Source organism: Entelurus aequoreus, linkage group LG16 (genome assembly GCF_033978785.1).
Source record: "Entelurus aequoreus isolate RoL-2023_Sb linkage group LG16, RoL_Eaeq_v1.1, whole genome shotgun sequence".
In the NCBI taxonomy this organism is placed as follows: domain Eukaryota; kingdom Metazoa; phylum Chordata; class Actinopteri; order Syngnathiformes; family Syngnathidae; genus Entelurus; species Entelurus aequoreus.
This window is the reverse complement of record NC_084746.1, coordinates 449,468-462,614: the sequence shown is the minus strand read 5'-3', so window position 1 is coordinate 462,614 and position 13,147 is coordinate 449,468. Positions and strand designations below refer to the sequence as shown.

The window sequence follows — 13,147 nt, the reverse complement described above, 5'->3', positions numbered from 1 at the left end:
CCCTCTAGTGTTCACAGCGCACTACTGAAAGTGTTTATTGCGCCCTCTAGTGTTCACAGCGCAGTACTGAAAGCGCCCCCTTGGTGTCCATAGTGCAGTACTGAAAGTGTTTATTGCGCCCTCTAGTGTTCACAGCGCAGTACTGAAAGTGTTTATCGCGCCCCCTTGGTGTCCATAGTGCAGTACTGAAAGTGTTTATTGCGCCCTCTAGTGTTCATAACGCAGTACTGAAAGCGTTTATTGCGCCCTCTAGTGTTCATAGTGCCGTACTGAAAGCGGAAGTGATCACCGCTTCAAAGCTAGCACCGCCCAACGAGCTTGTACTTTTCCACACATTACACCGCCAACATGTCCACTTCCTCCAATCTTATAGCCATGAAAAAAGTGGTACAGCAGCTCCGCTTCGAGGCAAGCATAAACAGAGTGAAGGTAATGAAATGTTCCATTGTTGTTTGGCGACTAAGTATTTCGACTGTGCTAACATTAGCATTAGCCGCTGTGCTAACATTAGCATTAGCCGCTGTGCTAACATTAGCATTAGCCGCTAGTCAGGCATTGCTTCTTCACTCAATAGGAAGCTTTCTTTTTTTACAAGAATGTATCGTGTAATGTTGCATTTAAAGCGTCTACGACTTGTTATAACCGATGTTTTCTTTTTCTTTAGTTTATTTGGAACATGAACACACTTACAGTATAATACATCACACTATTTAGTTTATTTGGAACATTACAGTATAATACATCACACTATTTAGTTTATTTGGAACATGAACACACTTACAGTATAATACATCACACTATTTAGTTTATTTGGAACATGAACACACTTACAGTATAAAACATCACACTATTTAGTTTATTTGGAACATTACAGTATAATACATCACACTATTTAGTTTATTTGGAACATGAACACACTTACAGTATAATACATCACACTATTTAGTTTATTTGGAACATTACAGTATAAAACATCACACTATTTAGTTTATTTGGAACATGAACACACTTACAGTATAATACATCACACTATTTAGTTTATTTGGAACATGAACACACTTACAGTATAATACATCACACTATTTAGTTTATTTGGAACATGAACACACTTACAGTATAATACATCACACTATTTAGTTTATTTGGAACATGAACACACTTACAGTATAATACATCACACTATTTAGTTTATTTGGAACATGAACACACTTCCATCACACTATTTTACATCATTTCACTTTACATCATGTCCGAAAAGGAGTAGGAAGAAGCAAAGCTTATTTAATCCCACTTCAGAGCGTTTACAAATATATTCATTCATTTACGGACTTCTTTTTGTAGCACAATGACGTCCGTGAATGATTACTACAGCAGTTCTTGTAATAGATGATGAAGTCACTCATTATTAACATACTGAGATGAAGAATATATTATTTTCAATAAGGTTGAAAGTGTTTCTCATAATTCTTCTTCTTTGTACTTTGTAAACACTTCATTTGAACAACCTCTTAAACTGGATCATATCTGTTCATTCTTTAACTTCTTTACTTAATCCATTCCATCATTTAATTCCACATACTGATATGCTAAAGGTTCTAAGTGTTGTACGTGCATACAAATGTTATAAATGAGATTTTTTTTCTCCTTTTTAGTTTAGTTGTAAATAAGATACAGCTCCAAATTAATGATTAACTTGCAGTTGAGTAAGATCAATTGCTAATGTGAATAACCACACCAGACAGTTCTTATAATTGGTTTTCTTGTATAAAAAAAAAATGCTACAAATAATTAGTTTTTAAGCCATGGCATGCTTGAAATATTAGTCATAACTAGGGTTGCAAAGGGGTGGAAAGTTTCCGGGAAATTTCCGGAAATTTACCACGGGAAGTTAAGCTCGGGAAGTTTGGAAATATTGACCATTTTTTGATTATTCAAAGTTACACACCGTCCATAGGAATGAATGGGGAATTCCAATAATGATATATTATTGGGCACTTGTCTATATGCTGCTGAATGTTTGTGGCACTTATGACGTAGCTCTTTGCACAGTATTTGCAAATGTACACCGCCTTTCTGCCTACATTGGTTGGGGTGAAATGTCTCCACACATCAGATGGTGTACGTGGCCTCAATAGCCCTGCTGTAGTGTGTAGCATGCTGGGAATTATCTGTGCATGTGGTGGAAGAATGCACTGCACATGTGATGGAGGAATGCACAGTGAAGGGTTGACATTCTACTGAATTTGCATTAAATCGGGTTGTTTTAGCTAATAATCATGCTGCAAGATCTAGCATGTTGCCATTCAATGTTTATTCCCATTAATTCTCGTTAATTCCCATATATTCCCGTTAATTCCCATGGAAAGTTTCCAACTTTGAATATTTTGCAACCCAAGTCATAACTTCACTTTAACTCTGCAACTAATTTTAATAACACTGAAGATACATTTCAATTGGGAGTTAAGCGTTATTCACTTTATGCCCATGTGACTAATTTGTAATACTACTTGTACCAGCAGCTATAGTAGTGACCCTAAGTTATGGTCGGTCTTAAGTCATTGTAAGTGAGAAATTATATATTTTGTAAATGATGAATTTCCCAGAAGATTGTTAAACCCAGGGTTGCACACACTTTTACAGAAGGTGAGCTACATCACTTCTCAAACGACCAAGGTGGGGTGATCTGCCCCATATAAATGTATTAGGGCTGTCAAACGATTAAATATTTAATCACAATTAATGGCTTTGTTCCTAGTTAACTGAAAATAATCACGATTAATCACAGATAGATATCATTTTTCATCATAAGTTTACCCTAGACCAGGGGCGAACATTACGTCGATCGCAAGCTACCGGTCGATTGCTGACGTTTAAACATGTCCTCTTAAACTAGGGCACTTTATTTCACATTTTATTCATTTTATTCTTTCGTTTTTATTCATTGAAGAATTGAGCATAGCTAAATGTTTTCTTTAAAGACTTGAGATTATATTTGACTTTTCTTATATTATTTTCAAAGCTTTTTCTTCTTCATTATCTCAAAACTCCTCTTAAGTTGGGATCCTGTTATGCTAAACCTACTTTTCTTACTAGTTGGTACTTGTTTTTATGCATTTGGGATCCCCAATAGTCCCGAAAATTGAAAAACAAGGCATGGTGGAGATATTTCTTAACTCCAATGGATATTTCCATGTATGGGTTAGTTTATGAGTTTTCATCCATATCGCCCAGCCCTAAACCTGTGTTAGCGACAGTGCTAGCACAATAATGTACTTAGTATCAGCTGCAATTACAAACTATGAACTATGACCTGAAGTAGAGGGCCACAAATGGCCTCCGAGTTGGGGATCCCTGCTCTAGAGATACACTGTTTGTTTGTCTAATCTTCAACAGGTTTGTGCTGAAAATAAAATGTTGTTGTACTTGTGCAATGACAGTAAAGATCCATCTAAGCAATGTATTCAAGTTTTACATGTAACTGAAACTGATGTCCATAGTAGTGTTTTAATGCTTATTTGTACGGGCTATTGTAATGTAATGAAGTTAGCATGAGCTAATATGCCAACACGTTTCCAAGAGTCATTGTTGGTATTATTAACTTACAATTTTGTATCTTTTCAGTTTCGTAAATTCACCCAAACATCACCGTGGACTTATTGAGTCTGTTTAGCTGATTATAGAGCTAGCTTCCGCAGCTAGTGGGTCCAAGACAATGACTTCTGTTTTGTTTGATCAGCCATTTTACTGCAATGTTACAGACACCATTTGGAAACAATTAAGGTATGCAAAGAAACAAAATATTTCTGTGTAAATAACTCATTTCACAATGTATATATATCTGCGGCCAATCTATGGAAAAATATATTTTTCTTCTGGAATTTAGTGGGTGCGGATTCTATGCCGCTGCGCTATATAGTCTGGAAAATACGGTACTTTTTGCTTATTTCATGGTTAAATTCTCAGTATTTGTCCATTTTGTTTTATTTTATGTATATATAAAGGGACAAGGGGTAGAAAATGGATGGATGGATGGATATAAAAGTTTTTTCTCCCCCCCATGACCTTGTCTATTGCAAATAGAATGTTTGCATACATGCCTACACTCTTTACCCTGGGAGCCAATGTGCCTCCAAGTACATACTTTTCATTCAGAATGATTACAAAAACATTGAAATATTGCATTGTTAGTAGAATTTAAGGGACAAGCGGTATGGATGACTGCAAAAGACTTTTGAAACCTACGAGTAAAACTGATTTTTTGATGGAATTAAACCGCCATTAGTTCAATGTTTACAGCACATTTTGTGAAAATATAAACTATTTAGGGTTTTTTCTGTTAGAAGAAAATGTGACTTTCTATTTGATTGCTCTCAGCGGCACCATTTAGAATGTGAGTCTTGTGTTTGGTCCTGACAAGGTGTCCCAAGCTGCTGCAGACCTTCAGCAGTTCTGCATGCAAAACGCCTTGCAAGACCCTCTGCTCACAGGCGTGTCGTCCAGCACCAACCCTTTCAGGCCACAGAAGGTGTGCTCCTTCTTGTGAAGCCACCGTGCTGATGGGTGAGTGCACACTTCTGGTCATGCTGCAATGTGTGTCCTCACCATCTTCTACTGAGACCTGCGTCCATGTCCTTGCAGGCCTTCATTTTTGATGCTACAGGGAAAAGTCGACCTCAACACTGCTCCTCATGCCAAGCCATTAACCAAGACACTGCCACGGGAAGATCTCTAAAGGTGTATCACACACATTGGACAACCATCTATTGTCAGCCATATTAGAAGACGAAGAAAGGAAGCTAGTTTTTATTTTTCATGGCACAGTATGGCTTTTTAATTCTTGTGCCTTTTCTATTGTTCTATTTTAGTCATCACTCTTCTGGACAATTTTTTGTATTTAAGGAATAAAAAGCATTCTTTGTTACTCTAAAGTTTGATCCTTGTACATTTGTACTACAATCACTGGGAATTTCACAAGGGCCTCCTGTACAATGTATTTTTGTAACGGTGCTACAATCTGTTGTTGGGGTTTTGCAAATTCAAAAATGATAAAGTGAAATTATGAAAAATATAAAACATCGTACTCACGGATGGTTTGGATTATTTTGCCCCTCATGTCGATGAATAAAAATGGTAAGTAGCTCTAATACACTGTGGAATTAGCATTGTTAAGGCTTAATACTGCTCTGGTGCGGTCACAGGGGAACTTTAATAGGAATTTTGCCTATTGTTCACAATTATGACAAAAACATGGAAGTCACCGGTGTAGCCTCAAAGCCATCTAAAACAACTTCAAAACCCTCCCAACGTTTTATATACACACTGCAAATATATATATATATATAATGTAATTACAGACATCCATCCTTTTCTACCGCTTGTCCGTTTTGGGGTCGTGTTCATAACAATATGTAATATGTTCAATATTTACTGTATTTTGGTCATTTTAGTCATTGTCATTTCTTCAGGGCCTTGATTTCCGTTTCCATAGCAGCGCACTTCCGACTTCTGGCAACAAATGCATTCCTACTTCTGGATAGAAAGGCGTGTAGGGCTCACTTGGGAGTATCCAATCACTTAGGCCATCTAGAAGGTCTTACTGACAACAACTCATCATCTGATTGGCTATCGCACTCATCTATCACCTGTATGTGTCTGTTCACTTACAGTGCACACACATTGTTGATTCTGAAGGCAGATTTGGTACAGCATGGCAACATAAACTAGCTAGAATTGTGATTGGACAGAAAGTCAAAGTAAAAACAACAGCACTGGAAGGAGCATAATATGACATGAAGACAATATGAATACTTTTACATATTTAGGGAAAGTCAATAAAAAATGACTTTTATCTTTAATTATGATGATGATTTGTGGTTATGTTAGGCCAGCAGAGAAGTTCTTGCTGGTCCTGATGACTCATTACTGCCTTTGAAGGTAACAAAATAGCAGATAAGTATGCAAAGCAAGCAACAACTAAAACTGAAATAAACATGGAAATCAATCACAGTCAAGCAGAAGTGAAAAGTATAGTTACAAAATGAACAGTCATAGTAACTTTGCAGCAGGCCCATAATAAAGAAACAAAGGGTAAGCCAATATTACAAAGTCCAAAGGAGTGTAGGAGTAATAAGAGGAAGGACAAGAATGAGGTCAGGACATACAGATCTCAATAGCTACTTGCAATTACCAGGGAAACATAATACACACCTTTGTGATTATTGGAATGAAATACACACCTTTGTGATTATTGGAATTAAATACACACCTTTGTGATTATTGGAATTAAATCGTGTGTAATAATGCAGTGTGGGAAATATAATAGATGTGAGGAAATAATGAAAGATACGTTAGTGAAAGAGAAGGTTAGGGTGATGTATTAAGGTTGAATTTGGAGCATGTAGGGCAGTGGTCCCCAACTACCGGTCCGTGGATCGATTGGTACCGGGCCGCACAAGAAATTTAATTTTTTTAAAAATTAAATCAACATAAAAAACACAAGATACAATTAGTGCGCCGACCCAAAAAACCTCCCTCCCCCATTCACACTCATTCACACAAAAGGGTTGTTTCTTTCTGTTATTATTTCTGGTTCCTACATTATATATCAATATATATTAATACAGTCTGCAGGGATACAGTCCGTAAGCACACATGATTGTATTTCTTTATGAAAAAAACAAAACCATACCCCAACATAATGTTGATCCACACTCCACATCACTAGGTGGCGGTAATGCGCACCACAAGGTTGCTTGCCAACCGCCATTAAAAGAGAAGAAGAGGAAAAAAGGAGAAGCGAGTAAAAGTGATGTTCGGCGTCAGATAAGATCAAAAAGCAACAGACTATAAACTGGAGAGTTTACTCGAGGCGCCTAACTGACGTCGGCCGGCTGTCGTGCTTGTTTGGAGCGGCCTAATGAAGCGCTCTCCGCCGCCGGTCGAAGAAGTGAATCATGGGAGCGTGTTGCCGTGGAAACGACGGTAACCTGCCGCCTTAAACCAGCATCTTATTCCCGCAGATAGCAGCTGGCCGCATTAAACCAGCATCTTATTCCCGCAGATACAAACTGGCCTCCTTCTGGGTCACAATCAGCACTTTTGTCTTATTGAGGTTGTTGCTAGCCGCTAATGCTAACGCTAACTGGGTTCCCGCCCGCGCTTATCCCGCCAATGAATGAGGAGCTAACACACTCGCAACATTTAGGAGCTAACACACTCGCAACATTTAGGAGCTAACACACTAGCAACATTTAGGAGCTAACACACTCGCAACATTTAGGAGCTAACACACTAGCAACATTTAGGAGCTAACACACTAGCAACATTGCTCATTTAGCCTTGGAGTAAAGAAGTCAATGGTCGTACAGCTGGTGTGCCTCACAGCCAGCAGCGGGGTTCCCCTTTTTACCAGGGGGGCCTCCAGGCAGCTCCCCTTCTCCATCATTGGCTCCCTGAATGGGGTGCACATGTTTGGGAGTGGCCACGGCGTGCTGCTGTCCAGCTGTGAGACTGAAGGAGGTGGAAAAGTGGTGTGGCGAGTCTTCCAGGACAGCGTGATGCTCATCGCCACCAGCGCAGGCCACCAAGCGGGCAGCAGTAAAGGGGAGCCGGTGCATCTCCAGCGCCTCCTGGAGAACGTGTGGAGCTGCATGGTGATGGTGCTGGGCCAGGACGAGTTGGCCCAAGTGAGGAACGTGGAGCGACTCAAGAAGGACCTGCGCGCCTGCTTCGGCCTCATCGATGAGCTGCTGGAGGACCGGCGGGACGGCGTCATGGGCCTGCTGACGCACTGCAGCGACTGCCTGCTGCCGCCGCAGCCGCCGCTCCTTCAGGAGGCCGTGCAGGGCTTCGCCGCGGCCGCGGACAGCGAGTTCGGCTGCCTCCTTGTTCACGGGCGGGTCGCGGCCGCCACGGAAATGTGGTGGCGCCTGGCCCCGCAGGAGATAGTGCTTCTCTCCGCGTTGATGCGATCTCTCTCGGACTCTGCGTCCACCTCCTGTGACTACCCCGTGTTTCTCCCTCAAGGCAGCCCCACCGTGGCACACCGCCTGCTCCGCTTCCAGCTGCTGCCCGGTGCTGACGTGTGCGTGCTGTGCGGGCCCACGCCCTCCCTACACCACGCTGAGAGCGGCCTGGTGGGTCGCTTTTGGTCGCCCCTGGTGGACATCTTGAGAAATTGCCTTGCCGTCGGGGAGCGCTGCCTCCCGCCGTCCGTATCTTTACGGCCGGATGTCTTAGCCTTTCTCCTCATCAACCGCGAGAACCACCGCTCGGTCTCCAGCGTGCTGCACCCGTTGTGTCCTCACCTGCAAGATGATCCCGCTTTACCCTCCAAAACACGCTGCTGGGAACTCCTGAAGCTCTTCTACATCCTTTGCATGACGCGCTACTTCGAGCAGGGGGAAGCAAGTCCCCCAAAAGAGGAGAAGGAGGAGGGAGCCCACACAGAGGACTTAGTACATGGACTCTCCCACCAGCCACTGCAGTGCTATTTGGTCACAGACGAGTGTAAAAGCTTTGGACTTCAGACGCCACAACATCAGCTTTTCCTGCTCTTCCCTCTGGCGGTGCCCACCTTTGCCCTGCACACTGTCGCCGCACACACACTCGCTTCCATAACCACATCTACTTTCTTCTAATGATGGCTTTTACCAAGACCAAGGCCAAAAAGTGCCTTATTTTTTACACTTCTCACTTCTCTTTTGTTATAGAGAATCCAGGTGTGGGCGATATATCAATGAGTTCAAGTTTTTTGTTGCAGACGATTTAAAAAATGAAAAATCAATGTTTTTCCCCTCTTCCTCCGGTATACTTTTTGCCCCCATGAGCTTCCGTAGTCCTCGCCCGCTCTCTTATTTACTTGGCTAAAGGGCAGCGTTCTTAGGTGGCATCATTGACACAAGGTACCATGTATGATGCTACTAGAAAACAAAAGAATCACTAAAGAAGTTGTTCTGCACATCCAAACCAGACAGCTCGTACGTGCGTGTGCTGCTGCAAAGCTCTCACGGAATGATTCCACATTCAATCATCAATATAGTGATATCTATTACATGTGCAATACATTGTCTTAAACATCAGTACACACTAACAAGGAGCCCACTTACTAAAACTATAGTCATCCTAATGTTTTCCTGGATCTTTTATTTGCATATGATGTACAATACTACATTTTTATTTACATAATTATTTTATTCAAGACAAAAGTTTTACATTTGCACTGTACTGATCTGATTTCTGTTACTGTTTATTGGAGTTTATTTGCATCCAATGTGCAACATATTTTTGTGAACAGAAGTATTTTAATCAACACAGATGCTTGAAGTTGTCACTATTAATCTTAAATGTTGGAAATGATTCATTTGCATGCAATGTACAATTGTACATTTTTGTTTACAGAAGTGTTTTTATTCAAGACAGAAGTGTTGCCTCCCAGAGAAAGCTCCTGTTTAGTTATTTGAAAATATTTGCATGAAAAGTACAATTTATATGTGGTATAGAAAAAGCAACATTATACAAATTTGAATTTTGTTAAGAGTAAGTTACAGTGTATTCATTGCCCTTTCAATTCACTAGTTTTTGATCAAATAAAAGAAAAACTTTTTTTTGAATTGTCTCTATCATTTGTATTTGAATGTTTTCTAACAATTATGAGATTTTATTTTTCGGCCATATCGCCCAGACCTAATTGATTGATTGATTGAGACTTTTATTAGTAGGTTGCACAGTTAAGTACATATTCCGTACAATTGACCACTAAATGGTAACACCCCAATAAGTTTTTCAACTTGTTTAAGTCGGGGTCCACTTAAATTGATTCATGATACAGATATATACTATCATATATACTATCATCATAATACAGTCATCACACAAGATAATCACATTGAATTATTTACATTATTTACAATCAGGGGTGTGGAGGGGGGGGGGGAGGATATGGACATCAAGTAGTGGACATAGAGAGAGAGAGAGAGAGAGATCAGAAGGCACAAGAAAAAGTATCTGCATTTGATTGTTTACATTTGATTATTAACAATCCTGGGAGGGTGTTAGTTTAGGGTTGTAGCTGCCTGGAGGTGAACTTTTATTGCGGTTTTGAAGGAGGATAGAGATGCCCTTTCTTTTATACCTGTTGGGAGCGCATTCCACATTGATGTGGCATAGAAAGAGAATGAGTTAAGACCTTTGTTAGTTGGGAATCTGGGTTTAACGTGGTTAGTGGAGCTCCCCCTGGTGTTGTGGTTATGGCGGTCATTTACGTTAAGGAAGTAGTTTGACATGTACTTCGGTATCAGGGAGGTGTAGCGGATTTTATAGACTAGGCTCAGTGCAAGTTGTTTAACTCTAAGACATCATGTGTTGAGCACTGGAACTATAATAGAATGAAAATGCATGACTCAGGTACATTTGCACAAAACAAATAAATGTACCTTTGGAAAGATGATCATGCTCAGTTCTAATTGCACCATTTTTTCAATTGTATCTGCTAAGAAATGTTTCTCTATGACCAGCATTTCTGTTAAGGTGAATGACAATGTCAACTATGCTGCCTATTTATTTTTTTGGGCATTTTTAAAGAGAACTAACTGAAATATTGCCTCTTGTTTTCTTTGCTCCGTTTCCTCCTTTTGATCTTTTATATTAAAGCTTTATTAAGGCACGTGTTGGCAGTATACACATTGACTTGCCTTACATAAATGCTCCTGATGTGTCTTATTGCAAGGGCCACCTTGATAATCTGTCTGTCATTGTGTGAGCTGACTCTTATTCTTGCACTGACTGTTTTCTGTTCTATTCATCTTCTGGATAATACACCATGTGGTGGCACTGTTTTTTTAACCCCAAAGTTTGACCACCATGACTTGAGATTTCTAAAAACCACCTAGTGTAACTTATTATTCCTGCATCAGCATGTGTGTCAAGTTACAGCAGGATTAGTTGTAAAAACATGGCAAGAGGTATTGACAGCTAATTGTCCGCAAGTCTACATGTCTAGAACTTTGTCTTACTCAAGCTGGGACATTTTGTAAACATTTTCTTCTCGCGACTTGATTGGAACGGTCCTAAAGATAGGATGGGTTTTGCCCCCGATAAAAAGATCCCCCTGATCAAGAAGTCCTTTGGTGCATCTGTTAAAAGTTCCTCAGAAACCTTGGACTTGTGTTGGATCAGTCCAAGTCTTTGGAGGGTCTCTGTGGTCACCTGACCAAAAACTCTTTTTATCATCTCAGAAATATTTCTAAAGTGAGAAATTTGTTGTCCAAATTGGATCTGGAAATGATCATCCACACGTTCATTTCATCTCGCTTTGACTGTTGCAATTCTCTCTTCACCCTTTTCAACAAGTCAGTGCTAACGAGACTTCAGACGCTACAAAATGCAGCTGCCAGACTTTAGACCAGAACCGTCCATGTCACCCCCGTTTGATCCAGTCTTCATTGGCTTCCAGTTAAATTCCACATTGAGTTTAACATTTTAGTCCTGACATTCCGTGCATTGCATGGTGGGGCCCCTCAGTACATCACTGACTTGCTATAGATAGATAGTACTTGATTATTATGCCCCTACTCTTCAGGTGCATGGTGGGGCCCCTCAGTACATCACTGACTTGCTATAGATAGATAGATAGACCTTTATTGATTATTATGCCCCTACTCTTCAGTTGCATGGTGGGGCCCCTCAGTACATCACTGACTTGTTATGCTCCTACTCTTCAGTTGCATGGTGGGGCCCCTCAGTACATCACTGACTTGTTATGCTCCTACTCTTCAGTTGCATGGTGGGGCCCCTCAGTACATCACTGACTTGTTATGCCCCTACTCTTCAGTTGCATGGTGGGGCCCCTCAGTACATCACTGACTTGTTATGCTCCTACTCTTCAGTTGCATGGTGGGGCCCCTCAGTACATCACTGACTTGTTATGCCCCTACTCTTCAGTTGCATGGTGGGCCCCTCAGTACATCACTGACTTGTTATGCCCCTACTCTTCAGTTGCATGGTGGGGCCCCTCAGTACATCACTGACTTGTTATGCCCTTACTCTTCAGTTACATGGTGGGGCCCCTCAGTACATCACTGACTTGTTATGCCCCTACTCTTCAGTTGCATGGTGGGGCCCCTCAGTACATCACTGACTTGTTATGCCCCTACTCTTCAGTTGCATGGTGGGGCCCCTCAGTACATCACTGACTTGTTATGCCCTTACTCTTCAGTTACATGGTGGGGCCCCTCAGTACATCACTGACTTGTTATGCTCCTACTCTTCAGTTGCATGGTGGGGCCCCTCAGTACATCACTGACTTGTTATGCCCCTACTCTTCAGTTGCATGGTGGGGCCCCTCAGTACATCACTGACTTGTTATGCCCTTACTCTTCAGTTACATGGTGGGGCCCCTCAGTACATCACTGACTTGTTATGCCCCTACTCTTCAGTTGCATGGTGGGGCCCCTCAGTACATCACTGACTTGCTATGCTCCTACTCTTCAGTTGCATGGTGTTGACACTTTGAAGAAACATTTGAAAACTTCTCTTTTTAGTAAAGCTTTTAGTTAATGCATCTTTTAACTTTCATTTTTAATCCACTTTGTATCCTTTTTATGATGTTGCCCCTGTTGTTTTAAATTGAATTGTTGTTTTACTTCACCTATGTTTTGTACAGCGCTTTGTGAATAAAATGTACTTACTTACTTGCAAAGTTTGACTTAAGCAGAGCCCTGGCCTAAACCCAATTGGAAAATCTCATGTGGTGCCCTCTGAGTCTTGACACGTTAGGAGCGCCCTTGCAAGGAAGCAAGTCATTAAAGCAATAAAAGGCTTTCATTTGCGGGGTGCAAAGTCTGCTTTTCAACTAAATAGGAGGAGCATCCATGTATGTCTATTATGCATCACACTCTTTAGTGCATTGACTGTGTTGGTATGATCCAGACCCCCACGTCCAGGGCCAATAACTTGTGCAGGACCCAAGCTTGGTGCGTTGGATACTGTGTGGAAGGGGAGGACTATAACATTGGATACTGTGAGGAAGGGGAGGACTATAACGTTGGGGACTGTGCAAGGGGAGGACTATAAAGTTGGATACTGTGTGCAAAGGGGGGACTATAAAGTTGGATACTGTGTGGAAGGGGAGGACTATAAAGTTGGATAC

General features: G+C 41.1%; 3 protein-coding genes across 4 annotated transcripts in view; all 3 read left to right on the top strand.

The window, feature by feature from the left end:
• Window positions 1-272: 272 nt before the first annotated feature.
• gng5 (guanine nucleotide binding protein (G protein), gamma 5) lies at window positions 273-4,921 on the top strand. Its single transcript, XM_062023670.1, has 3 exons — window positions 273-429; window positions 4,418-4,560; window positions 4,639-4,921. The coding sequence occupies exons 1-2, from the start codon at window positions 349-351 to the stop codon at window positions 4,541-4,543; spliced, it is 207 nt and encodes a 68-aa protein (XP_061879654.1). The 5' UTR covers window positions 273-348; the 3' UTR covers window positions 4,544-4,560; window positions 4,639-4,921.
• A 1,830-nt stretch (window positions 4,922-6,751) lies between these two features.
• The window catches only part of LOC133631464 (alanine aminotransferase 2-like), a 52,226-nt gene continuing 45,830 nt past the window's right edge, over window positions 6,752-13,147 (top strand). The window contains exon 1 of one of the 2 annotated variants that reach the window (XM_062023667.1): window positions 6,752-6,981. In XM_062023667.1, the coding sequence (XP_061879651.1) occupies window positions 6,917-6,981 (65 nt within the window). In that variant the 5' untranslated portion in view covers window positions 6,752-6,916. Of the gene's footprint in view, window positions 6,982-12,914; window positions 12,972-13,147 lie in introns of those variants that run through there. The other variant, XM_062023668.1, reaches the window with a different exon arrangement.
• fuz (fuzzy planar cell polarity protein) lies at window positions 6,988-9,678 on the top strand. Its single transcript, XM_062023669.1, has one exon. It carries the CDS (start codon window positions 7,356-7,358, stop codon window positions 8,637-8,639), a length of 1,284 nt encoding a protein of 427 aa, XP_061879653.1. The 5' UTR covers window positions 6,988-7,355; the 3' UTR covers window positions 8,640-9,678.